The following is a 27,517-nucleotide window of genomic DNA, read 5'->3' as shown; positions in this document are numbered from 1 at the left end:
ACATTTTTCCCTCGCCTGACTGCCTTGCACTCTGAATGTTTTAATTAGAGTGCGGGGACGTCTGGAGGTGGACCCCATTTGAGCATCATTCTGACCCTGAGGATCAGCAGCCGTGACAGTTATAGACCTTTGTAATGCATTCTTTACTGTTCCATTGCATCCAGAAAGCCAACAAATGTTTGCGTTCAGATTCCCAGAGCGTATCCTAGCATGGTGTTGCATCCCTCAAGGGTCCATCTATTTTTAATCAGTTCCTAAAGAAATCCTTGGAGAATCTAGATTTACCTGGAAAATCAACATTAGTGCAGTATATTGACGATCTCCTTGTGGCTGCAAAAACACAAGACAATTGTGTGACAGATACCATTACCCTTTTGAATCATTTGGCAAATGAGGGACATAAAGTGTCTCCTGCAAAATTACAGTTTTGTAAACAAGAAGTAAAATATCTTGGTCACAGAATTGCAAAAGGAATCAGACAAGTGACTATTGAAAGAATAAAAATGATTCAAGCAATGCAACCTCCAAAAACACAGAGACAGGTCAGAATGTTTCTAGAAATGGTAGGTTATTGTCCGCAATGGTTTAGTGGATTTTCAGTACTTGCAAAGCCATTGCAGAGACTGACAAAAGCAGACATAAAATACCCGATTTCCTTAACAGAAACTGAGTTGAAGCCTTTGAACAGCTAAAAAGAAGTCTGTGTAAAGCTCCAGCATTGGGAATGCCAGACTACGAAAAATAATTTGAGCTGTATTGCAGTGAAAGTGAAGGTTGTGCATTATCAGTTTTGATTCAAAGGCATGGAAAATTGAGAAAGCCAATAGCATATTTCTCAGCTGTTCTTGATCCTGTTGCAAAAGCATTACCAGGTTGCTTAAAAGCAGTAGCTGCAACAAGCGTGAGTTTGGAAAACAGTGAAGGGATAATAATGGAGTTTCCTGTAAAAGTATATGTGCCATTCAGTTGAGATTCTTCTCACCAGGAGCAAAACACAGCATTTGACAAGCAACAGATTGACAAAATATGAAAAAGTTATTCTGGGATCAGATAATGTTTCAATTGCAAGATGTGTGAATTTAAATCCTTCCACATTATTGCCTGATAGCACTGTAACAGAAATCAGAAATGAAAATGACATTGATCATGAATGCTTGGAAGTTTTAGAATATTGCACCAAACCTAGGCAGGACATTAAAGATGTTCCATTAACTGAGTCAGATTTTGTTTATTTTGTTGATGGTTCATGCTTAAGAACAGCTGAAGGCATTCTGAGTGCAGCATATTCTGTCTGTACAGTTGCAGACGTAGTTGAAGCTTCTTGTCTCAAAGAAATTTGTTCAGCTCAATTAGCAGAATTGATTGCTTTGATTTGTGCATGTGAAAGAGCAAAAGGGTTGAAAATTACCATAGTGACTGACAGTCAGTATGGGTATGGCGTAGTCCATGATTATGGCCAGCTTTGGTCTCAAAGAGGTTATTTAACTTCTGCGGGAACCCCTATCAGGAATGCAAAATTGATCAAAAGGCTGATCAATGGTATTCAGCTACCAGAGAGAATTGCTGTAGTAAAATGTACAGCTCACAAAAAAGGAGACTACTACATGACAAAAGGAAATGCATATGCTGATGAAATTGCTAAATTCTGTGCAAAGAATAATATGTCCATTAATCGGGAAAAAGACAATGAACATGTTTTGAACTCACTTATGCTAACATCTGTAGTTGAGACATGGCAAGGAGTAAACGATTTACAAGATGAGGCAGATGATGAGGAAAAAGACACATGGTTAAAAGCAGGTTGTAGACAGCGAGAAGAAGATGAGATTTGGGTTTACAAAGATGACAGGCCAGTAATGCCAAACTGCATGATTGCTGACATGGCACGAATGTATCATGGTCCAGGACATTTAGGAAGAGATTCAATGATCAGGTTGTTTAGGCAGACATGGTATAATACAAAATTTAGGATAATTGTAGAATCTTTTTGTCAGAGATGCTTGATCTGCCAACAGATCAATCCGAATAGAAAAGCTGTTGTAAGCTTGGAAACCATAGGACGGGAGGGTGGTCCTTTTACCAGGTTACAAATGGATTTCATTGAAATGCCTCCTCATAACAGATTAAGATATGTCTTGGTGATAATCTGTCTGTTTTCAAGATGGGTGGAAGCGTTCCCAACTCGTCACAATGATTCAGTTACTGTGGCATAATTGCTTTTGAGAGAGATCATACCTAGGTATGGATTTCCGGTGACGGTCGAGACTGATCTTGGCACACATTTTGAAAACAGATTGTTACAAATGATTTGTGAAGCATTGAATATAAAACAAAGGCTACACTGTGCTTACAGACCAGAAGCATCAGGTGTTGTTGAGCAAGGCAACGGAACAATAAATATCCGGCTGGCAAAAATGTGTTTAGCTACAGGAATGAAGTGGACTGATGCACTTCCACTTGTTTTGATGTATTTGAGAAGTACCCCACATGAGATACTCATGGGCAGAGTCATGAGACAAGCATTTGTTCCAGTTGATAAACTACTGAGTATAAATGATAGTGCAATTATGGATTACTGCAAGAACCTTTCTGATGTGGTGACTTCTGTGTTCCATCAGGTGGGAACTGAAGTACTTTCAAAAGAAAAAGAACAAGCTCATGATCTGTTGCCAGGAGACTGGGTAAGAACAAAAGTACATCGGAGAAGAAACTGTCTAGTACCCAGGTGGCAGAAGGCAAGACAAGTGATACTTGTCACAACAAATGCAGTAAAGTGTAGAGATCTGAAGAGATGGATTCATGCCAGTCATACCATTCGAATGCCACCACTTGAGAATCCTGACGAAGAAGGTGACACAACAACTGATTCAGATTCTGAAGAAGAACCTGAAAGAAATCCAGATCCTGAAGATCGACAAGGAAGTCGACATCTGGAAGATTCAAATGCGAATGAGGCATTGAATGAAAAAGATTTAGAGATTGTGATACTAGACTCTGAAAATGATGAAGATCTGCTAGAAAAAGAAGCAGAAAAAGAGTCTGATCAATAAGTGAATCAAGATCAGGAGAGTATTGAAAAGCAGATTGGAAGCTCTGGAAGAAGGAACAAAAATTCTGAAACTGGTGGATTGGAAATAATTGAAGAAGAAGAAGAAGAAGACGAATTTCCAAGTACCAGCTATAAGGATGATGTTCCTAACAGAGTGAAGCTGACGAGTAAAGAAGTACCTGAATCTAAAGCTGATATCACAGAGAGCGAAACAGATGAAAGTGATGATGAAATAGAAGTGAAAAGATCAAGAAAAAGCTTGGAGAGTTGAATGCAATCTAACTGAACCAAAGAAGAAATTCTCAAGAAAAGGAGATAATTGGCCAAATGAGAATGAGAGTCTGAAATTCAAATTAGTGAACAAATCAAGAGAATAGGTTAATGAAATTTCAAGTCAGAAAAGTGATTCAGATAAGAAAAATCAAGCAGGAAAGAAAATAGAAGTGATTAGCAGTACAGCAAAGAGGGTGTTAAAGCCTAATCAAAAGTATAAGTCACCTGAGTGGACTTATATTATAATCCCCCCAGTAGTGGAAGTGAATAGTAGTAGCCAAGAAGATATAGATGACACAAGCGATAATGATTAATTTTGTTTTCACATAAGGTTGAATTTATATTTGACACAAGGTCGAAGAAATTGTGTTAGGTGACACAAGGTTGAAGAAATTGTGTTAGCTGGAAAAACACATTGATGTAAGACGTAAGGTCGAAGAAAAGCTGTTAGAGGATTCTTTAGAAAAAAAAAGTAAAAAAGGGGGTTGTATATTTAGTAATTTTTAAGTGTATATTTAGTAATTTTTTAATTTTTGATTTTTTTGAAAGGCTCTTGTCTCAAAGTAAAAGATGCCTTATAATAATAACAATTCGAGATGCTCTATTTTAAGAAGATGTTGCAAAATGTCTTCTATTTGTGTGATCTTAATAATTTTGATTTGGTTAATTTTAGCTGTAATTTTTCCTTTTGGAATTGACAAAGAAATGTATAAAGCTAATATGACTAGTAAAGTTGTGGCTAAACAAGTTATTCATGATGTAGTAGGTAAGACTAATAAAGTCATTAAGCACAAACCAGAGATCCACCAAGATAGATCTGTTGGTGATTTTTCTAGTAATACCTTTTCAAGACTTTTATCTGAATATGTTAAGGTGATGGATGTGAAAGATTGTTACATTTGTGTGAAACTACCTGCTTCTGTTTCGGAAGGGGTTACTTATAACATGCTTCCTCTTACTTATGGCATCACCTGTAGTGTAATAGCTAGTTTGTTTTATCGGACAGGTCAATTGGAGTATTACTACTCTAATTAAGATGAGATTTTTGTAAATCTAAAGGTTGACAATAGTCTAAATAAACTGAAACATGCTAAACAGATGAGGGAATTTTTTATAGTGACTAATGAAATCACTTACGAGTATGCTTTTGGAAACAATTTAACATGCAAGTTGAGAACGGAGGAAAAATCTCACTTAAACATGGTTGAAGAGAGAATGGCAATTTACAAAAGAAACGCGATGCTGAAACAAACCAAATCTAAGTTTTGGCAGATTGAGGATGAAAAGCTTAATGGTAGAAATGAGAATGTAGCAATTCACATAGATAAACTAGTTAGTGGAAAACTTTGTATAAGAAGAGATAATACTCAATTTGATAACTACTTTGTAGGTGCTAGTCAATGTGAAGATACTTATCGTATCTTGGGAGGTTGAGGATTTAAAGGAGGCAAAGATCCAATTTTTCCTGGAATTTATTTTGTTTGTGGAAACAAAGCTTACTTCAATCTCCCAGACCAATGGTATGGGACTTGCTATGTTGGTTTAGTTTTTCCAAAGATTTTTCATGTAGATAGAAATACAAAAGGTTCATTTGAAATTGGCAAACACCTGAATAGATACAGGAGGGAAAGTTTTTCAGAAATAATGGGAGACATATTTGGTGCAATAATACCTATGGTGGGAATAACCCTGAATGCAAATTAAAACAGAAAAGTGTCTACAATTGTTGACAGATTGTCAACAGACACTGCAAGTGGATTTCAATTAGTTGATACAGATCTCATTGCTATGAGGACTATGGTAATGCAGAACCGTCTTGCATTAGACATTCTGCTTGCAAAAGAGGGAGGAGTTTGTGGAATTTACATGTCCAGCATTGCTGTACATACATTCCAAATAAGAGCCAGAACATAGAGATGTTTTTCAAGAATATTACTGAATTACATTCTGAGATAGAACCTTTAGAAGAGGAAACTTTTTCAGAGCGTTTGAGCTAAAGATTTGCAGCAATCAGAAACTGGTTTCAAGAGATCGGCAGTTCAATCATTGGTAAAATACTTTATCCTGTAATAGTTATAGTTATAGTGACACTTTTGTTAAAAATTAGTTGCATGATACACAAGAGAAAAACATATGTAAGGGAAAAGAAAAGAATTTATAAGCTCAGAAAAGGACAGGAAAAGGAAATAGAATTAGAAGAGTTACGTAGAGCTCAATATGAGAGTTGTAGACAAACTGCTGAATCAAAGGTTTGAAAAAACGAATACAGTGAATGTCCAAAACATGTTCTAAGGTTAAAAATTTTGCTGAAAATTGTGGGTGTTGTTTGGTGATTTTGAAATCACCAGATGAGGGAGTTGATGGAGCAAGGTGATGAATTACATTTTGTTCAAACTCGCAAAGTTAAACTTCCATAACCAATGTAACTGTATTAATAAGCAAGTGTTGAATTTAGTAATCAACTTAGTTTTAAAATGCATGCATACATTCAGAGAACATGTGGGACTCATTTATATGCTCCATGTTGCAATTGCAAGTGTGTGGAAAATAATAAACTAACCTTGTCTATTGTCTTTGTCAGTATTAAATGTGGCTGTTTAATTAATGGCATGTGCTTATTTGTGTGCTTATGTTATGTTATGTCTTTTCTGTGGCAAAAGCTTGTGGAGAATCCTTGTGGCTTATAAGAAGAAGGTAAATATGAATGCTGCTTTGTGTACTCAGCTAGGTAACATAAATTAATGGATTAATAATTAGCCAAGGGGGTGGGTAACAGAATAGGTCTCAATTCTCTAATTAATTACTGTTTTGTATTTGTTTAAATAATAGTTTCCGCGAGAGGCCTTAGGCCTGCAAAAAGATGGCGTTTCGAATCCTGTCCAGAAAGGAGCCTTGCACAGAAGGGGAAACTTTTACCACGTCGACAATTTTGTCAGAAAAATACAGTTTAATAAGTAGTGCTAAACGTGCTCTTTGAGAAAGAGAGACTCAAGGACAGGAAGCGGCAGGATTGCCAAGGCAAGGAAGTCATGAACTGTAGCTTGAGTGAAATGTTACATTTTCGAGGAAGCGAAATGACATGAAAGCAAAGGACAATAGGGCTAAAGAAGAGCTCGTTCTCGGTTTGAAAATGGTGATGACACAATATGGTCTGACATAAGACAGCCAATTGGAACTCTGGATGGCAAAGAAATATGTACAATTTTGAGAAGATTAGCTAGCTAGAAAGGTATAAAACCTGGCCCTATGGGTAGGAGGGAATCTCTTCACGTTTCCCGAATCCTGAAGGGCGTGACGTGCTGTTGGACTCTTTGGCGCACGTAAGGACAGCGGTCTTTAAAGATTATTCTTTTTAGGTACGAGTTTTAGACAGGGAGATAGAATATAGGGAATGGAAACTTATATTTTGCTTTAATTGATTTGCCTTTGAAATGTCAGACTAATAAGTCTTTTCCTTAATAAAAATGATGCTTTCATTTGGCTAATAAAATAAAGATTCTTGATTAAAAATGCTCTTTCTTTGAATAATAAAGCTAATAAAAATTAGATTTTGAAACAACAAGCTGGTCTTGTTTATTCATGGTCTAGTTACCATCAGTTAATCCATTCGCCTTAGTGACTTCATTAAATGTCTTATGTTTAAATCCATGGTAAGAAATGATAAACTGCAGTTGTATATAAATATGTAAATAGTTTGTGAATGATTCTGATTAATTAGGTCACATGATTCAGTCGCTCAAAAAAATTTCTCGTTTGTTTATGGGGCTTGTTATATGATTTATGATTAATGGTGAGTATTGAGGAGATAGGTAGAGTTGGTGAGACAGTTTTTCATTAGGAGCGCTGGACACAGCACACAGCACACAGCAAAGTCCCGTTTCTTCTCCTTAGTCAAAGTAGCAAACTGCAGGCCAGCCCCAGAACACACAGAAAGGGCAGTCCTTCTCTTCAGTCTCTTCAGCTGTTCTGCTTTGACAGAGGTTCCTATTAATCACAAAGTACTTTCAATCCTTTTTCAGGCTTGAGTTCAGGGGTTTCAGCTCTTACATTCACACCCCTAAATGCCTTTGAGGTCTTTTTGTTCAGGAGGTTCTGAGCCCAGTCCAAACCAGCTCTGGGTGCCTTCCTGCTAGAGCACACCTTCTTCCTTTGATAGTGGGGGTCTGGGGCCCAGACGCTCAGCAGGAGGTGGAGCAATCCTGTTGTGGCAGCAACACAGCCCTCTTCACATACATTGGGCTACTCCACCTCCCTATATCAAACACAGGCCCAGGCTGTCTCACCTTCTCCTCCCTCGGGTCAGGACACTTCCTAGACCCTGTCACATCTAAACCCAGGCAGGCAATATACAACCAGGCAGAGGCACGCAAGATGGTTCAAGACAAGAAACCAGCCACTTTTAAAAACGTGGTTTCTAAGCACACAATTTATAATCCTTAGGGAGGTGTTCCATGGGTGGGGCATGTGTGTTCCCACAGATCCAGCCATGGATTTTGGTACATTCGTAGATCTAACACAAGTGGCAGACTTGGGAATGAGTCAAAATGCTATGCCTCCCCAGGGGACGTGTAACAAGGAGAAATTCTTCTCGTTTTTTACTCTTTCTATGTGTGCTACATTCTGCAGCACAGGCAAAAAGAGAAAACATCCTCAAAGGATGGTGTCCCTTCCTGCACAAAAGCAATGCAGGCACCCTTGCACCTCTCATGCAGGGCAGTAGGGTGTTGTGCTGTATTGCATAAAAAAATGATGAATATTGCCCTTAATATTGTTTGCAAAAGGTTGTTGCTGCACTGTGTTTCAAACAAACCAGTAATTGTGCAAAACAAAACATGGTTTGTGAACAAGAACATCCACAGACATCATTCGACGACCCTGGTTCTCATAATTGTAATCTGTAGCTGTGTACATTTGCACCTGAAATTTAGTACCATAGAAAGTCTTCCATAGTTATTCGCAGTGAAGTGTGAAGAGGTGGCCACGCTGAAGGGAGTGCGCATCCCAAAAATCATAACTCCAGGATATTCACTATCATAATCAATTACTCTTTATAACCCATTTACACATTGAAACAAATGCCATACAAAAATTGAGGCAGGTGCACAAACAGAAAATATTCCCAAAGTTCTCATTTTGTCAGAAGATGACAAGAGTTTCTCCTAGGGAAAACGAGGTTTCAAGGGAGAAAAAGAATCACTTGGTAGTGTACGTTCTTGTAGTAAATACTACTGTGGATTGTCAAAGAAGTAACTGCACAGGACCATGAGTATGCATGGGAATCAGTGCCTTTTGCTAATTTTCATATAAATTCCTGGCATTTGCGGTTCACAAATCCAGGAAAGTTGGAAATGTACGCACAAAATGATGACGGGTATGCACGGACAATCACTACATTTCAAAAGATTTGCACACGTGTAATCCAGGGAGTCAGACCTTGGTAAATGCTGAGATAGTTTGAAATTTACACATACTGGAGGAAAATCCTGTGGTACATGGATTTCTGACTTTAAAACTTCTGTTTGACCATCGGGCCTGGCTGCCACCCCTACAAGTTACAAGTGCCTCTAAATCTGTCTCACCAAGAAATAGGAAACGGGGGGACTGCATGGTACTTAGGAACAGACCTAAAAATAAATAAAAGTGACACCATTCCGTCAACAAAGCTATGCTGGGGGTTTTCATGCAGTAATAGAGTCAAGGCTGCACCAAGAAGCTATGCTGTATTAATAAAGAGATTTAGGTTAAAAAACAAACAAGAAACAATAGAACAAAGCTCATGGCTTCTTATCTTACCTGTCTTTTTTACACCAGGTGCTAGTTCTTCATTTGAAGATAGGCTGTAAAGAGAAGAAGGAAAGTGAAATATGCTTACATTGTAACTGCGTAAATAACATGACCTTTGGTGCAAGAATTTTCTGTTGCTTCAGCACGCCTTTCTGTAGGGTGGAACATGCAGGTATCATAGATCGGATAATGTTACCAGAACTGCAAAGTAAATTAGACACTGGGAAGGGGTAGAGCAGCATCTAGGAAAATGCTATTTTAAGACCACCCACCTATTCAAGTCTTGTTTTTTAAAAAGGAAAGGAAGTAGTGGTTCAATGGAGTCAATCCCATCAAAAACTTTAGTGCACCCCCCTTTTAACCGTGAACTGCACAACTGGGAGCTGGTGAACTGCTCGATCTACAGACAGACAGATTCAAGAGGTCACAAAAGGATGCTTAACAACTATAAGGCAAAGAAGCCAGAAAGGACAATAAAGGGCTGCACATTTTTTTAGGGGAAAGGGAGTATTCCAAACGTAAAATACATGCAGCCTGATTCATCAAAGACCCGTTTTGCGAGTCTGTAATAGCGATTCATAAGGAATCGCTATTACGGACTCGCAAAACGGGATTCATGTAGGAATCGCAAAAAATGCGATTCCTCCACATTCCTTATTTGCGATTAGCAAATTGCTAATCGCAAATAAGGAATAACTCCCCATTCATTCCTATGGGCCAAAAGGCCCATAGGAATGAATGGGGAGTATTCCTTATTTGCGATTAGCAATTAGCTAATCGCAAATAAGATAGCGATTTAAAGGGTGCCAGTGGTTTCCAAAGGACACCCTGTAGCACCCCTTAAATGCAAATTTAAACAGGAGTTGCGCACAGACATGTCCAAAGGACATGTGTGTGTGCAACATGCAACTTAGAAAAATGCTTTTAAAAGCATTTTTCTAAGTTTTCGCTATTTACCACGAGGTTTGACCTCGCGGTAAAAAGCGGGCCGAAATTGCGAATTCACAATTTTAAAATGGATGATGAATTGCATTTAAGGAATTTCAAATAGAGATTCCTTAAATGTAATTCCTCGCAAAATAGCGAAATCGCTATTACCGATTTTTGCATTTGGGATGATGAATCCCAAATGCAATAATTGCGCTCGCAAAGGGCCAGATTCTGAGAATCTGGCCCTTTGCGAGCGCAATTCAGCTTCATGAATCTGGCTGATTGTTACCTGGAACAATTGCATCCTAAAATTTTACTTGAAACTACCAAAACGGAATGCAGCACAGGGTGGGACAATTTAAATGGCCTTTTTCCTACGTTTCACGAAGTAAGGGATGCTTTGAACAGTTGAACACGTTCTAAGTTGTACATCACATCCTTCAATAGTATGTGTTCTCTACACGAGGAACATCTAACAGTCAGCGAAAGCAAGCTTCCAACTCTACGACCACTGAGAGGCACAAACTTTGTTCTACAAAAGGAATTTGGACAACGATTTCCACGAAAACAAAAAATAACTTTTTGTGTACTCGTTAAAATTGTGAGCATAAAGCTTTGTCGTGACTATTTAAAGAAACGAGGAAACATAATGCAATCACCCCCCACGTAGGACATTTTGTGGAAACTCCCTATTAACAGACTGCGCTCTCAATGGAAGCTGGACAAGTGTCATTCACAATGTCCCCTTAGGCAAAAACTTTGCGTTTCTTCTCCATGAAATATAACTTTCCATCAAGAGGTCAAACTGATGTGATAGGAATGAGGAAGCATTGGGACCGGTTCACAAAGGCTTTTACAAGTAGGGGCCTTTGTGAATCGGCCTGCACACGCTCAACTCCCTGTTAGTAAAAGTGCAAAGAGGGCACAGTCCTTTCTATTTGAACTAATTGTATATCATTACCAGAGCATTTTCATTTTAGAAGTTAGGGACCAAGTCACAAAGGCATGTACAAGTTTGTAAAGAAATAAAGAACTGCTTTACGTACTTCAACATGAAGCGTAATCAAGCCCCATTGTGAATAGTTGGGTTTTCACATACTCTGGAACCCTTAAAATGTGGGCCCAGCGTTACTAACGCTTATCTCTGAGTTTGTGTTACCATGTAAATGCTGAACAAAGGGTTGTGGTGGTATTAACTTTCCAATACAAATCAGGATTTGAGTTGGAGTGTCGGCCAAAGTACTGACTACTTTGCATTAAGGGGGCCTTACATGAGTGGTACACAGCCATTCCCATGGAACTCCCTATGGATTTTGGGCAAATCAAAGTCTACTAAAAAGTGTAGACAAGGATTTGCGTGAAATCCTTTGCCTTCTTGTGACAGACATACTGGAAGAGAAATGTTTTTGTTTCCTCATAGTTTTCAAACTTTGCTTGTGTGCTGCATTGCAAGGCACACATACAAAGTAGGAAAATATTGAATCATATATTTTGTACTAAAAGATTACCCTTCCAGTCTGGGGTTGGCCTGCTGTAGCTGTTTCTGCCAAGGAGAGGATAAGGTGTTTGCTGTGTATCTTGCTTGAAGGACATCTACAAGGGCTTGAGGTAGGGCGTGCTTCCTGGTCTGAAGTCCCAGAGACAAAATTACTTCACCACCAGCTCCCCTGAACTTCCTTGCTGGGAGTTCTGACCTGCCAAGAGATGCTTGTTCCTTTTTTTTGTTTTGTTTTATTTTATTGTTCTTTGTACAGCCAAACTGCAAACATAATCACAAATAAGTATATATCACAATAATCAGCAGAAAGAAATGTCCGAGTTTTTGATTTCAGAAGAGAGAAACTCATGATTCATAATAGTCCCGAAACGCGCTCCAAATTTTTATACCAGTCTCTTTTTCCTAGATCCTTTAATTGAAAATAAACTCCAACCTAAATTATATAGGCTCAGCATTTTAGTACGCCATTGATGAAAATCCAGTGGTTTTTCCTGTAGCCACTCCATGGCTATGCATAGACGTGCGACAGTCATTGCAAAGAATATAAAATGTTGATATTGAAAAAGTCTTTCCGAAGTATTGTCTTTTTGAATTTTACCTAACACCATCATTGCTGGGAAGATAACAACCGTTGTTTTAATCACCAAAGATATACATTTTTCCAATAGCTCAATAAACCCCCGCAGCTTAACACAGCTATAAAAAATGTGTATCGCCCCAGCATCCTTATCCCCACACCGAAAGCATTTACCTTCATTTCCAGCTCCCCATTTTGCCATTCGCTTAGGCGTATAATATAAATCATATAGCGTTTTAAAAAACTGAGCTTTCAAGTTTGCAGACATGAGCGCCTCCTTTGACAAAATTAAAAGTTCCTCAACTTAAATCTCTAAATCTACTAGAGATTCTCTCCATTTCAGCTGCACTTTCTCAACATCATCTTTCTTAGCTGAGACCAAGGATTGATATATCACTCCAATTTTAACCGATCTACTAATTCCTTCAATGACTTGGTGTTGAATCAAGTTCGTACCTCTTCGATTTAAATAATCGCAAATTTGTAGGTATTTAAAAAAATTACCATCTGGGCAGTGAATATTTATCCTTGATCTCTTCAAAAGATTTACACATCCCATTCTCATTTAGAATGTGTCCTAAGATCTTATTGCCTTTCTGCTGCCACTTATTAGTCATTACATCTGAGAATATTCCAGGTAAGATCCTATGTGCATTGAGCGGAGTATAATATGATACTCTTGCTAAATCCATAGTTTTTGTAAACCATTTCCAGACCTTAAATGCCCCCATGGTCACCTTAAACCTTGTTCGTTTATAATAGCTCCCATCAATTTCTTTGACTAGAAAATGCTTTGCATATGGCCCTAACTGTATATCAAAGATGTTTGGAATATTAGCATCATCAATTTCTTGCTCTCCAGTTATCAGGACCTTCATTTCAGTAGAAAGCATGTTATATAATAAAGAAAAAAGTCAGGTACCCCCATCCCTCCCCTTGAGAACGGCAGCATCATATAATTCATTGCCATTCTAAGTCTCCCAGGGCTCCATATGAATTTCCCGCATTTGGATTGTAACGCCTGTATTTTATCTTTAGTGATTTCTAAAGGTATAGATCTAAATACATACAAAACCTTTGGCAATATATTCATTTTTATGACATTAGATCGTCCAATAATAGTTAAATACAGCCTCTCCCATCTGTCCAGAGATGACGTGATTTTTGCCATTAACATATTCCAGTTGGCTTGCACTAATTCCATCATATTTGCCCTAATTAAAATACCTAAATACATTACTTCTTTAACTACTCTACTATCTTGCCATTTAATCGTATCAGAGCAAAGAATTTGGGTTTTTGACTCATTCAATTTATATCCGGTTATAAAGCCAAATACCTTTGCTAACCGTTCTATTTCTTTTATTGCAGTTTCAGGATTAGTTGTAGCCACTGCAATATCATCAGCGTAGGCAAAAAACGAAAGTAATAATCCTGAACTTTGTAAGGGGGGACCAAGATATTCTGGCTCAGTAACTCTATTAAGGGATTTATGTAAAGGGCAAATAAAAGGGGGGAGCAAGGACAACCATGTTGTGTACCACGTGATATAATGACAGTTTCAGAGAGTAGGCCCATCACTGATATCTTTGCCACAGGATGTAAATATAAAGATTGGATTGCTCTGATAAATTTTGGCCCGAATCCCATTTTTTTCATTAATTCCGAAAGATACCCCCACTGCACACAATCAAACGCTTTTTCTGCGTCTAACAGAATAAGCGCTAAATCATTCTTTTTAACCGAGGCAATGTCAAATAGGGAAATAACTTTGTTGACGTGTTCTACCGTCCCCTTTCTGGGGATGAATCCGTGTTGATGATGTGAAACTAAGGGGGTAATACAGTCAGTCAACCGATTGGCTAATATTTTAGAATATATTTTGTTATCAGCATTTAACAATGAAATCGGTCGATATGACCCTACTAGTTCTGGCAATTTACCCTTTTTACAGAAGACTGCAATGGTGGCTTCTGCCCACGTTTTTGGTGGATATCCCAGCTGGGCTTCTCGCATGGTTTTTAATAGTTCTCTTTTAATTTCATGATAAAATTGTACATATACTTCGCTAGGTAGTCTGCCAGGACCTGCGGCTTTTCCTTTAGCTAGACTTTTAACAGCCCTGTCCAGCTCCTCCTCTGCAATCGTATCCTCTAACCATTGTGATTCAATGGAATCAACCCTTTTTTACCCTTCTGCTAGTATTACATTCCAGTTTGGTCCCAAATCGGCAGGTCCGTCATATAGCTCAGAGTAAAATTGTTGAAAGACCTTAAGTATCTCTTGTGGTTCCGATTGTACCACCCCCTCAGAGTCTATCATTTGATCAATATTTCTGGCTGATTCTTTATTACGTAATTGAATCGCCAATTTTCTCCCAATTGCTTCTCCATGTTCACGCTTATCCATCTTAGAGGAAAGATATTTTCTAGCATTTTCTTCTGCCCAGACACCTAATACTTTCGCTCTGTCCTTGGCCACATTGTCCTCTAATATGGTTAAATCGACCCCCTTATTGACTATCCCCTGCATTAATAATGTTTCAGAATGAGTTAGTTGCACATATAATCTATCTAACTCTTGTCTAGTTTTTCTTTGATTCTTACAGGAAAAACTAATACATTCTCCCCGAAACCCAGCTTTAAAAGTATCCCATATTATTGCCTGTGAACTGGATCCCATATTCTCTTCAAAAAATTGTTTCATCCACTTCCTAATATGATCTCTAAAATCAACATTAAAGATTAATTTTCTGTCAAATGTAAAACTGGTTTGTCTAGGTTTAATTAGCGCTATACCAATTTCTAACAATATCGGTGAGTGGTCCGATGAAATTCTAGGGTATACAAACATTTTTGCACCATGAATTACTGAAACAGGGGAAAAAAAATAATCAAGTCTGACCAGTTTTTGTGAGGGTGAGAGTAAAACGTATATCCACTATCTTGAGGTCTTAAATGCCCCCACACATCCACCAGCCCATGGTCATGTGCTAAACTTAATAAAGCCTTGTATACTTTTGGTTTGCGACCCTTATACTTGACCAGCCCTTCCTTCATAGCAGTATTGGTCAAATTAATGTTCATGGCCCCACAAATCAATATAGGTTGGGGCCAAGTAGTTAATTCCGTATTTATCTCGACTAAAGCTTCTGAATCGTCTAAGTTCGCGCCATGGATGTTACATAGCGTCAACTTTTTACCTTCTACATTAAGTTCAGCTATTGCCCATCTGCCCTTTTTATCGGCCAGAGTTCTACCCGGTACTGCATTATTACCCTTGCACATAATAGCAACCCCCGTATCAAACTGGATTGGCCTGTTGCAATCACAAGTGTATATCCAAGTTCTCTTAAGACCCCTCTGTTGGACCAGGGTATGTGCGTCTCCTGTAGACATACTATATGTGGTGCTATATATCTTAATTCAGCAGCAACTTTCTGTCTTTTTATCACATTATTCAATCCTGATACATTTAGAGAGCAAATTTTAAGTCGTTTAGTTGCCATTATCATTTATTTCGATTCCACCAAGGTAACCCGTGAAAATATTCTTCCCCTTTAATCTAAACTTTCGGCTTATATTCATTAACCAAGTTATGTCAAACCAGTCAAACACGATAAAATACAAAATTATCCATACTAAAACAACATCATAAATGATCTTCTCAATATGCAATTCGCTGTACTCAAGAACTATTTTTCCCCACATTTTCTCCCTGCAAGTCCCCACTGTAACACCCGTGCACCCCCCCCGACCAGGTGTCCCCCTCCCCCCTCCCAACCCTTTAGTGAGGCGTTAGGACTTATGGTCCTGTTAATGCGAGCTTGCCCCATTCTACCTGCCTTCGCCCGCAAACATATACTAATTTGAAAACAGAAGAAAAAATCATACACGTCGACTTACTGAAGAGAGGCCTATGCCGTACACAGCAATACCAGACTCATGAGTGAAACATTAAAGTTGTTATATACTCATTTCACTTGATCAGATTACATTGTGTCCAAAATCAGGTTACATTGTGTCCAAAAAGGTCTTAGCTGCAAGAGATGTTATAAAATAGTGAGTGCGTTCTCTATAAACAACTTTCAATTTTGCGGGAAACATTAGATAGGCTTGAGCGCCCTTAGATTGGAAAGCAGGTATAAGCTGTCGCAGTTGCCATCTCAAATCTACCGTTTGTTTGCAAAGATCAGGGCGAACAAAGTAATCACAATCAAGAGCTCTAATTTTCTTATCTGGTATTGCCTTCATAGATATTTCCTCTCAAGCTAAAAAGCTATTGAATGCCACTAATATAGCTCTTGGTTTTTGGTCGCGCTGTTCCGGATAGTTTGATCTAATTTTAAAGGGAAACCGGTGTGCTCTTTCCACTTCCCGATCCCAATCCCATCTTGTTGAATCTGGAAATGACTTTTTCAGAAGCTCAATAATGAACCCTCGAGGGTCTGACCCCTCCTTTCCTTCAGGAATTTGTAAGAACCGCAAGTTATTGCAACGACAACGGTTCTCTAAATCAATAACTTTCCAATTGATCTCGTCTTTATGAGCCAGCTGTTCGGCTATCACCCTCTTCTGTTGCGTTACCTCATCCTCCAATGTAGATATGCGCACTTCAGCTTCAGTTACTCTACCCAAAAACTCTGAGTGCGATTCAGCCAGGCGTCTAACTGCGTTTTGAAGTTTTTTGCATGAGTTCTGCACTCTTAAGCTGTCCTGTCTATGTTCCTCTGTGTGCAACATCATAGTCTTGTAAATAAGGTCAAGTGATATTTCTTCATTTAGCTCTTCTCCAGGCAAAGATGCAGCACCTGTACGGTTGTTATCTCCTTCCTGTGTCAGCCGCAATCTACGTACTGTATGGCCATTCAAGTTCTCAAATTCCTGCTCTTCAGCCTCATAGCTGCTATTAAGGCCTCCTTCAGCCATACTCATCGGCATTGCATACTGTTGAGCAAGATCTTCAGTAGATGACACAGAGTGCTCTGAGAGAGAGTAAAAATCTGCTGAGTCTGTGCTTTCTATGTACTTGACCGGAGGGGAGCCAGCAAGTGAATTTTCATTTAAAATCACCTCTGCTGTGGGACCTTTCTCTGCTGTCTCTGCTAGCTCTATCAAGTTCTCTTCAATCTCCCCTACGTCCTCCTCACCAGCATCAGTTAACTGTACACCATTGAGCTCCATACTACCAGAGACTACATATCACCCCTGCCCATTCTCCACACGCTCTATTAAAGCTTCTACAGATACTGCAGATTCTATAGGCACTGAATCTTTAACTGCATCTTGATTCATAGCGTGCTTAGTTCCCTTTGAAGCCTCTTTATTTTTCATCGAATTAAACAGTTCGGGAATACCTTTGGTTGTCTTTGTAGTCCTGGATGCTTCATGTGGTATACTCTCCTTCTCCTTCTCCTTTAACCGAGGATTGCCTTTTCCAGCTCTCTCGTGTTTTTTAACCGGAGCCTCCGCTCGAGTGTTGTCTTTAATTGCACTACTTGGTGCTCCTTCGCTTCACGTAGGTGTTACAAGCATTGTCCACTCCCAGATTCTCGTGTTCACCCTGCGTCTCAACACCGGGGGGGCCCTACCCCCGGCCTCTCCGAACTTTAGGAGGCATTTTTTGGATACTCGCCGTGTTCGCCGCGTCCGCTGCGTTCGCGTTCCAGTCTAAGGCACCAACACCCGTTCTGCGGCTGCTACAGGTGTGCTGTCTTACGAGACCCACCCACCATCTCCAACGCAGCCGCTGCAGTCTCCGCAGCCCAGCTCCAGCCTCAATCAGTATCGAACCCGATGGCGAGCACATCGACGTGCGAGTCTACAATTTTCAGAGGTGAGTTTTAAAGGCAATCCCCAAGTTCTTTGAGCTTTCTGAAATATGTATCGGACAGCCGGTGGCAGAGACAGCTATTCCAACAGCCTTTCAACCTCCCATATCAGCGGTCGAATGCCGAAGTCCGCGAGGTCCGGCAGGAGCAGCTAGCTCATGCGACCGCAACGGTCGCCATCTTGCCTCCGGTCCTCCCTCACAATAACAAGATGCTTGTTCCTGTGTTAGGCCTCTGGAGGTTGTTCCTGCTGCTGAGAGCTGGGAAAAGAGAAGCAACTAAAGAAGTGTGATGCATCCACACCCGTTTCTAACACATCGCCGCTGTGCCAAAGAAGAAACTGATGCAGCCCCTGTCCACGGCTGGAGAAATTGCTGCAGCCCAAATCTCATGCACCGATCTCTGAAGTCTGAGATCACCACACCTATTCCAACACAGGTCCTGCTGTGCAACTGCAAGAACCAACCCATTGTGGGCCCGTGGCTGGAGAGATCAAAGCAGCGCCATTGCCACTGCGGCTGCATCGAGCACTGCCGGATCCCTGATCCCTAATCCCCACGCACCGTACTAGGGCACCAAGTTGCTGGGGCTGCTGTAAAAATCTGGTGCACAACCTCCCTACACAGTAAGAACTGAGGCATCACCTCCTCTTCAGTAAGGAACCAACGCATCACCTCCCCTGTGTTGGTGTAAGGAAGAGACGCATCACATACCCTGGAGTAAGAACCGACTTATCGCCTTCCCTGAGCATAAGGAACAGATGTATCACCTCCCTTGCGGCTGTTTTTGGTTATGACTTTAATGCATCTAAGGTACTTTGTATGGAAAGGGTTGTGTGGAAAGGGTTACATCTCTAGGTTTCTATGGAAAAAACTGTTTTTACCTTCTAAGAGTCATATTTTGATTATTGTAGGTTGGATTTGTGTTGCTTTGGTCTCGTTTGGTTTAGATAAAGATTACTTATTCTTCTAAAATGGTGTGGTGTCCATCTGTAGTCTTTTCACTGTATGACTGTATATGTGCACAAATGCTTTACACACTGCCCCTGAGATAAGCTAGTCTGCTCGTGCCAAGCTACCAAGGGCCTGAACAGGGGATATTTTAGAAGTGTATCCCTCTTACTCTGACTAGGAGGAAGGGTCCCTACTTGGACAAAGGTGCAAACCATTGCCAAGTAAAGACCCCCATTTCTAACAAGTGCCATATCCTAAAAGATATGTTTTTCACTCTCACTTTAACACAACGCAGCAGAGAATCTTTAGTTTCTTTGGTGTTTAGGGGCACATTTTATTATATTTGCTCCTTGGTGTGTCATGTACTCAGATAAATAGTGCAGGTTGCAGGTGGTTAGCTCCAGAGGGATGTCTACAGGAGCAAAAAGGATAAAATGGAGTAGTATGCAGTTGATGCATGACTGCATGTAGCTTATCACTTCCCTCCTTTAAATATTTCCTAACCTCAAAAGCAATGCAATGGTCTTCCATAAGGATCTCAACACTCTAATGGAGAAGTGTATCCTGCATGAACCACTGAATAATCCAAGTTGGAGGCTCCAGTTACGACAGGTGTTATGGTTGTAGAAAAGATGGGCTCCATCCAAGATGGAGAAAGCCTCTTCTCATGAGTGTGTGAGGCCCTAGTGGACTTCCTTAGTTATGCAGCAGGATTTCCGGATCAATGCTTCTTAAATTTGAATCCTAGCAGTATTTGCTGCAGAAGACTGTGAGGAGCTGTGGAGGGCTGTATTCTAACCCGTAATGCAGACCTGGGTCTTCTGCTGTCCAAGACTGGTAGATTGAAACTAGTCTTCAGAATTTTATTTTACCACAGGATTCCAGTTACTCCGGTCTGAGTAACAGTTATCCCTGCAGAACTGCAATGACATAGATATGGCTCTGGTCTCCCAATTGACCTAAGTATTGTGTTCTTCTAGCCAGCATACTGTAAGCAGTTTGGCATAGATAGAACATGTGATTAGATCAGAAGTAACCATTTTCTTATGGCTACCTAAGGACAATAAGAGCAGAACTGTATTAGAGGTCACAAGACCCGAAGTCAAATGAGATCTTTTGATTTTGTGCACTTGACGTGAAGATGACTTCTTCCTGATTGAATTTGGAGTCTCTGGGCATGACTCAAGTCCATGTACATATCGGAGCCACCAGAATCTAACTGGGCAGGAACAGAGAGAGACTGGCCAGGATGGAGTTGAACATCAGCTCTAACAAGAACAAACATGAATTCTGTCCACCAGGGGTACTAAAAACTTTACAGAGGACGGGACACTGTGTTTCCCTGAGTCTTAGAGGACTGAATACTGCAATTCTGAAGCAGGTAGTTAGTACTCTCACACTAGAGAAACAAACCATCCCTACATCTTTGTTCACTTTCTGCGTTGAAAAGGGACCTCTAGTGGGTCCAACCTGTATTGGCTCATCAGGCACCTTAGATGAAGGAACAACCGTCTCTGAAAATCCAGAAAGAAGGAGTAGAAGTGAACCTTTAGTTTCTCCATTTATCAATCCTCCTGTCCATAAGTCATTGTTCAACATGTTTGTGAGACCAGCGTGAGAAGCTTCTGCTGAGGATGCCCTGTGTGAGATCTCTCAGGGAAAATCCAAAGTACTCACCTATTGCACTCAATTTTACAAGCGTGCTGCTGAGTCCACCTGGGTGAAACTAACTCAGATGACTTTATTCTGGAGATGGCTAAAGGATGAGTTTAAGGATGAGCTGGCAAGAGTTTCCTGAGCTTCCTCATTTTTTTAACTTGTAGATGAGGTTCTCTTCATTGAACTTTGCAAAAATGATAAGAATAATTATTCAGTGACAATCAGAGGAGTTGCCCAGGCTAGAGATGCACTGGCCAAGAAACAAATAAAATGTCCCACTTTGAAGCAGTCAAAGGAAAACTGTCTAGTTCAAAAGGCATAAATAAACCATCCAGTCATCTAAAAACAATTTCAGCTCTATAGGATCTCCAGAATACTTTATTGTTGAGGGGTGGATCGCCAGACGTGACGTGGGTTGCTTGACAAAGGGTCTCTCTTGTACCCATAACAAAGAACTGGACTCCAAGGGTCATAATGCTGGCATCCTGTTTAAGCTATAGGAACACACAACGCTTTTAGAAGTCTTTTCCTGTAACTGCTCAGTTGACCATTGGCAACTGAACCTGCCATTGACCCTGCTGTTGGGCCTCTGCTGCAATGAATATTGTCACCAGCTCCTATCATATCATGAAACATGAAGCTCGGAAACGTTTTAGCTCCAAAGACCTCCCGAGGGCTTAGACAAACATGTTAAGCAGATCTGATGTAGGTGTGTTGCAGCTGGGCAAAAGATATTCAAGTTGCTGCTGCTCCAAGTTTTTTAAGAGCAGCAAGCACAATTCAGCAGGACCTCACTGAGAAACTATCTAACCTTGTGGAGCTCCCTACAGCTATAGTCTGCACCACTGGAGGGATCCAAGGTCCAAATAACATGACTAAGTAGAGTGAAAGTGTCAAAAGTATCCGGCAGACAAGGGACCTTCCTTGGGTGGGAAATTCAAATTTCACCTGCTTGCAGCTTTCTTGCCAAAATTCAACGGTTTCACTGAGACCTTGGGCAATGGCTAGCTAACATTGTGGAGCCCTCGTTGGCCACAGCCTGATAGCCTCACCTACTGATGATTTTCTGTTTCAGAGACTAAGGCCCTGAGTACAATGCCGGTCAGATGAGCATCCGACTGGCATTGTGTCAGAATGGAAACTGACTGACTAGTATGTTATGTTATGTTATTTGCACTTGTAGAGCGCATGGTTACCCTGGGGTGTCCAAGTAGTTGCCGGTTCCATCTGATGTATTTTGATGCGACCACCCATGAAGTGGGCAGTAACATACATTTTTCCATTGTGGCTTGTGTAGCGGACGGAAAAGGGCTGCAGCACAACCCGCATTGGAAAAATGGATGTTTCCAAATATCCAGGCACCGTGTGCCCGGCACTATATGGTGCTTGGCACGCTGGGCCTGGATGTTTGGGGGGGCACCACCGGTGCCCCTTGGGCCTCATAGCATAGGGTGCTGAGGGACAGGGGCCCTGCTAGATGCCCCCAAATTCCATTTCTGACAGCCTTTTAATGGTAGTTGGACAGCCATTGAAATGCTACATGAAAGGGAAATCGTAATCCCTACGGCGGTGCCTGAGCAGGCAGGGCAGATATGGATTGGCTTCTTGAGCAGAAGGCATCCGTGGTTTTACTTCAGGAAACTCAAATTAGGAAATCTATAATGTCTTCAGTTAAATGGTCTCCTTTCCAATTATTACATTATTTGTCAACATCAGCCTCTCCTCGAGGAATGGCAGTTCTTGTTCATAGGAGGGTCAAAGGTTGGCTGAGCCAGATGAAATTGGATAGATTTGGTAGATGGACGGTGGCAGAAATTCATATTAACAATGAAAGATATTCCATAGTCTCCAATTATGGCTCAACTCGAGATGATCCTCGGTCAATATATGAATTGTGTCTTTAGTTGACTAATCATTCCAAGAATATAATAATAGGTGGAGAATTTAATTATGCCAATAAACCAGATATTGATATAAGTAGAGGAGCTATACCTCAGTGCAAACCTAAAATGGCAAGGACAATGCACAGGATTACGCAGGAGCATAGTCTGTTTGATCCTTGTTAATAGGTTAACCCAAAGGCAAGGTGGCAAACCTTCTTTTCCGTGCATTATTGCTCAGCCTTGCGGATGGACTGTTTTCTCACCTCTAAGTATATATTCAAGTTGTTGCCTCTTCATTTATATGAAATTCTTTATCGACTGCATTGTTATTACTTTAAATGTGTGTTTTCCCAACAATGCTGCCATGCCCAAGTGCTGATCTTCAAACAGAGCATTACTTGGTGATGAATCTTTTATCGAACAAATGAAGGCGCAATCTATTCTGTGTTTTAAGGAAAATCAACACTTGTCTTCTTTAGAAAATATCTGGTTAGCATTTAAAACAACTATGAGAGGGGAGATTATCACTTTTCAAACCCATTCTAATAAGTTAGTGAAATTTCAATTTAGGGAGCGTTCTGACGATCTCCATTAGGGTAAGGTAAATCTTTCCCATTAATCTAACTCTTTGCATTTGAAGAAGAGACAGCTAGTGAAGTATAGGCTACAGCACTTTTTGATGGAGAAGCAACTTATAAACAGCAGAACGTATGGGCAACAAATATGCAAGGAAGTCGAAGCAAGCGGGAGGCTGCTAACCTGGCAAATCAGAGCACAAAAATCTAAAAATGTCAAAGATAAGATATGGGATCCGTCAAAGAGTACTTTGCTGGGGGAGGCCTTTTTAATTGAGGAAGTATTCCATCAGCATTTTGCAACTATATACACAGCTGGCCAATCCCTAAGCTAGAGTCATTTCCTGTGGTTCCTAGATAGCATTTGCCTCCAAAGTTGTCTACTGAGGCAGCACAACATCTTATTCATCCCTACACTATAATCCGAGATAGAGCCTGTGTTTGGAGCTTTGCCCAGGGGGAAGGCGCCAGGAAAGGATCCATAAGAGTAGTATCAGATCCTTATCTCAGAAATGAAAGATCCCATTATGGCCCTGTCTAATAAAATATTGCCCTCTTTACTGAACCCCTGGGGTGTTCTTTATGCCAGAGTGTGGAAGTGAAAGCGGCATTGCCTGGGATATCAAAACTTATTACATGGGAATTACAATGTGTTATATCTGGCACCTGGGGAGGGGGGCATTTGAAGTACTGTTTGGTGCGTGTTCCAAATTCTCTAGGTTCACTGGTTACAGAGTCACCATCTCCAAAACAGTTTTTTCCTCTTCAATACCGGTGCAACAGATCTTTCCCACAATCTGCAGAGTATTTGCCAGCAAAAGTAAGGTATTTGGGTATAGAAATCTCTGAAAGATTGATATGATTTAAACTGCCCTGCCTTGGTTGCCAAGATATAGAATATGTTGGATCATTGGGAAGGTGCCGATCTCTATAATCAGGAGAGTGGCATTAGTTAAAATGTGTATTTTGCCCCTGATAAACTTTTTCTTTACATCAATTTCCTGTGTGTTATGTAACAATTTCTTTCAGCCGCTGAATGCGCTAGTCAGTATTTTTATTTGGAAAAGAGTAGCGCAAGAATCAGCGTAAAGAAGTATACTCTATCTACCCAACAAGGAGAGGATGTGGCCTAACGGCTAGGGAGGTCGATATCAAATCCGGGGAAACGGGTAAGAGTCTCAGAAGTGATGCTCAACATCCTGTGATTCTGGCCATATCATGTATTCTCCCTGTAGGAATATGTCTTTGTGTAATGCAACTGGTGCACATGTAAAGCACTCTGATACCCGATACCTTCGGATCAAGTTTGCACTATTTATAAAAAAACTTTTATTTTTAAAAGGAGGTTTTTCCCTCCCAGATTGGGAAGTATATTGTTTTGTGGCCTATTTAAGAATAGTACTAAGTATGTTGATTTGTGTTGGACTTAGCCCTTTTTTGCAGGGTTATCCCTAAACTTTTTGCCTTCCTCCTACCCTTTTTGCTGACTTGGTGTTGGTGGTTTTAGGACTCTGGGCTTTTTAGCATTGGTTAGCAGTGCAGAGTGCGTGCGCTCTCTGCCTTCCATAGGCTAACATTGGGAACCCCTCCCTTATGGGATAATTCCTAAATAAGACAAAATAAGTATGTCATGTTTGGTATGTGTGGAATGGGAATAATAAATGCTGCACAATGGTGTGCACAGATTTACTTTTACTATTTTAGAAGTGCCACTTTTAGAAGTTGGCATTTCTGTGTGCTGTGTGCCTGCCTGCATGTCTGTTTCTAGAAGTGACCGGGGCTGGTGAGGAGTGGGTGGCGCCAGGGAGGTAGGGTCAGGCTGAGTGGGAGGTCTGCAACTAGAGTAGTGGGCGGAGGAACTTCCAAGACCCTTCCAGAAGCCCCTACCCCCAGACCCTTAAAGAAACTTCTACCTCCTTCCAGACGCAGGACAGGGAGGTGTATAAATACAGGACCTGTGAACCCATGGGGATTCCTGTGCTGACGTGGAGGTACCCTGCCGGAGGAACCGCATCGAGACCCTGCGTGCTGGCCCCTGTGCCCAACTATGTCCCTCTACCTTCTGCTGTAGTAAAGGCTGCTACGCTGCGAGGATTGCCACCTTGCCAAGTTTGACTGTTTTGAGGACTTGATACTTCGCTGGGCTGAGCTACCCTACTGCCTGCTCATCTTAGCCCAGCCTGTGCCTATTTCCTAGCACCTTGTGGGAGCAACAAGTGGACTCCAGCCCTAAAAGGACTTTGATCTCTGCCTGCTTCCAAAATAGAGGAGCACTGCAGCTCAGCTGATGCGAGGGAATCCCAGTGTGTGGGATTCCCCCCGTGCTGCCTTGAACCCGAGTGGGTGCCTACCCTGCGCTTCGGGCCCCTTGGAGAGAAACCCACATTTCCAGTGGGGCTCTCATGTACCAGGGAGAGCCCTGCGTTGCCAGGAAGAGCGGGTACCCACCCCGCATTTGCGACGTGTTTTCTGCATTTTTGGTATGACTGTTACAACAGCGGGAGGCCACCTGCTTATTTTCATCTTTAAAAGGTGGGTGCCCACCCCAAAATTGATTTTATATGTAAGCGGGTGCCCACCCCGCACTTCTGAAGAGGATTCACTCCTGCGGCACCGGACGAGGGACAGAAAAGCTGCCGGCAGCCCCAGAAGTCAGGCCACTGGGCCGGGGACGTGGGCGGGCCTCACCTAAGGAAACAGGAGGTCTGGGAGCGAGGCATGGACCGGCCAATCAGAACACGACCCGAGAAGGAAGCAGCCGTAGTGAGGGCAGGGCTCCTGTACCCACGAGGAGAGCCCCGCATGCACTCGTCCCGGTTGCCGTGCCCATCGAGGTGTTTCCCGGTGAGTGCAGGCCAGCCCAGGAGAGCAAAGACCCAAGGAATCCCCAGGTGAGTGGGGCTTCAGGAGGGTTCGGTGTTGAGCAGCCCGCAGGGCAGTGTGCTGCTCCAACGTGGGTGCAGAGATCGCGGGACAGGGGTGGTGGTGGACGGTGGCTGACTGCTTCGCTCAGCCCCTGGGAGTGGTGAGTGGGGCTGAGCCTCTCTTTCTTTATTTTGGAATTTGCGTTCCCCTGGGCTTCCCGTGCCTGTCCTTCTTGAGTGGTTCCACAGGAGAGCCAGCCGCTCCTACGTCCTGGGGGCCATATCTATTCCAAGAGTCCCGGAGTAGGGCTCCTACGCAAACCTTGGTGCCAGTGACTACTTTGGCTACACATGTTCAGGGCCGCTGCAACTTTGGTACTTTCGAGCCCCAGAGGGAGGGCTCCAACTTGGGCAGTGCTTTGTGGACACACAGCGGCACCGCAGTTGTCGGTCACTGCAACGTTGGGGAATTCTTTGACAATTAAGTCCCAAAAGGGAGACTCCCACTGGCCAAATGTGAGCTATGTCCCATGATTGCAATATAATGTATTTCCATGCCTAAGTAGGGTTGGGGCGTAGTACCATCATGTTGACTTTCTGCACAGTGTGATTTTTATGCCCTATGAGACATTATGCTCATGCCTAATGCTAATGCTGTGCCTACTATCATGCTATGGTGACCTAGTCTTATGTCTTGTCTAAGGAGGTTATCCCTAATGCAATGCTCATATGATGATGCCTATCGAGATGCCCCATATTATGCCTATTGGATTGCCTCATGTGATTATGCCCCATGCTAAGATGGTTATGCCTAATGCTATGCATAATGTGGTTTATGCTTATTGGGAGTATGACTAATGCTAACATTATTTATGCCTAATGTGGTTTACGCTGATTGCAATGTTGTAACCTTCATTATTTTACCAGTAGGGACTGGGGTTTTTACATTTACTGCTTATGCCTTACAATGTTGCATTTATGCTAGGGGGAAGCCTGACGTCAGGTCATTTGGTAGGCCTGATCTAATGTCTTTTATGTCACATGTAGATAGGATGCTAAGTTTATGATCCTACCAGTAGGTACTGGATGTTCTTTCTAGATGACTTGAACTTTTGCGATGGTTCTGGCAGCGACCCAATTGGCGCTGCCTTGTATATAATCCCCTGTAAATAATGTCCTGGTGCCTGTAGGCACAGTGTATCTGTCTATGATTCTAATGTGTTTTTATAATACAAAGGCTATTTTTATGTCACCTTGTGTGGAGTCTCTTTTGTAGTGTGTCTAGTGTGTCTCCGGTGTGTGTGTGTGTTGCACAAAAGCTTTACACATTGCCTCTGGGATAGGCCTGGCTGCTCGTACCAAGCTACCAAGGGGTTGAGCAGGGGTCATCCTCAGGGTGTGCTTCCCTCGCCCTGACTGGACCGGGGGTTTCTGCCTGGCTCTGGCGCGTGCCCTAGCCTACTGGGAATCCCCGTTTCTAACAATTTGGCTAAATGAAAGACTTTTGACAATTCTTTTCTATGGGCCATGCATGAATGAGCTGTATTTCGCTTAGATCCTAATCTCCTCAAAGAAAAGAACCACAAAAATATAAGATATTTCACGCTTTTGACTTTTTCAACTTTTCAAAGGATACAAATCC

At 41.5% G+C, this 27,517-nt stretch overlaps 1 protein-coding gene across 5 annotated transcripts in view; it reads right to left on the bottom strand.

The window, feature by feature from the left end:
- Positions 1-27,517, bottom strand: part of ITPRID1 (ITPR interacting domain containing 1) — a 520,073-nt gene that overhangs the window by 265,785 nt on the left and 226,771 nt on the right. For all 5 annotated transcript variants that reach the window (XM_086964782.1, XM_086964783.1, XM_086964781.1 and 2 more), the window contains exon 3: positions 9,116-9,159. In XM_086964782.1, the coding sequence (XP_086820908.1) occupies positions 9,116-9,159 (44 nt within the window). The remainder of the gene's footprint in view (positions 1-9,115; positions 9,160-27,517) is intronic.

The sequence above is a fragment of the Lissotriton vulgaris genome, chromosome 4_1 (assembly GCF_964263255.1).
Source record: "Lissotriton vulgaris chromosome 4_1, aLisVul1.2, whole genome shotgun sequence".
NCBI lineage: Eukaryota > Metazoa > Chordata > Amphibia > Caudata > Salamandridae > Lissotriton > Lissotriton vulgaris.
This window is presented reverse-complemented; position numbering and strand designations above follow the sequence as displayed.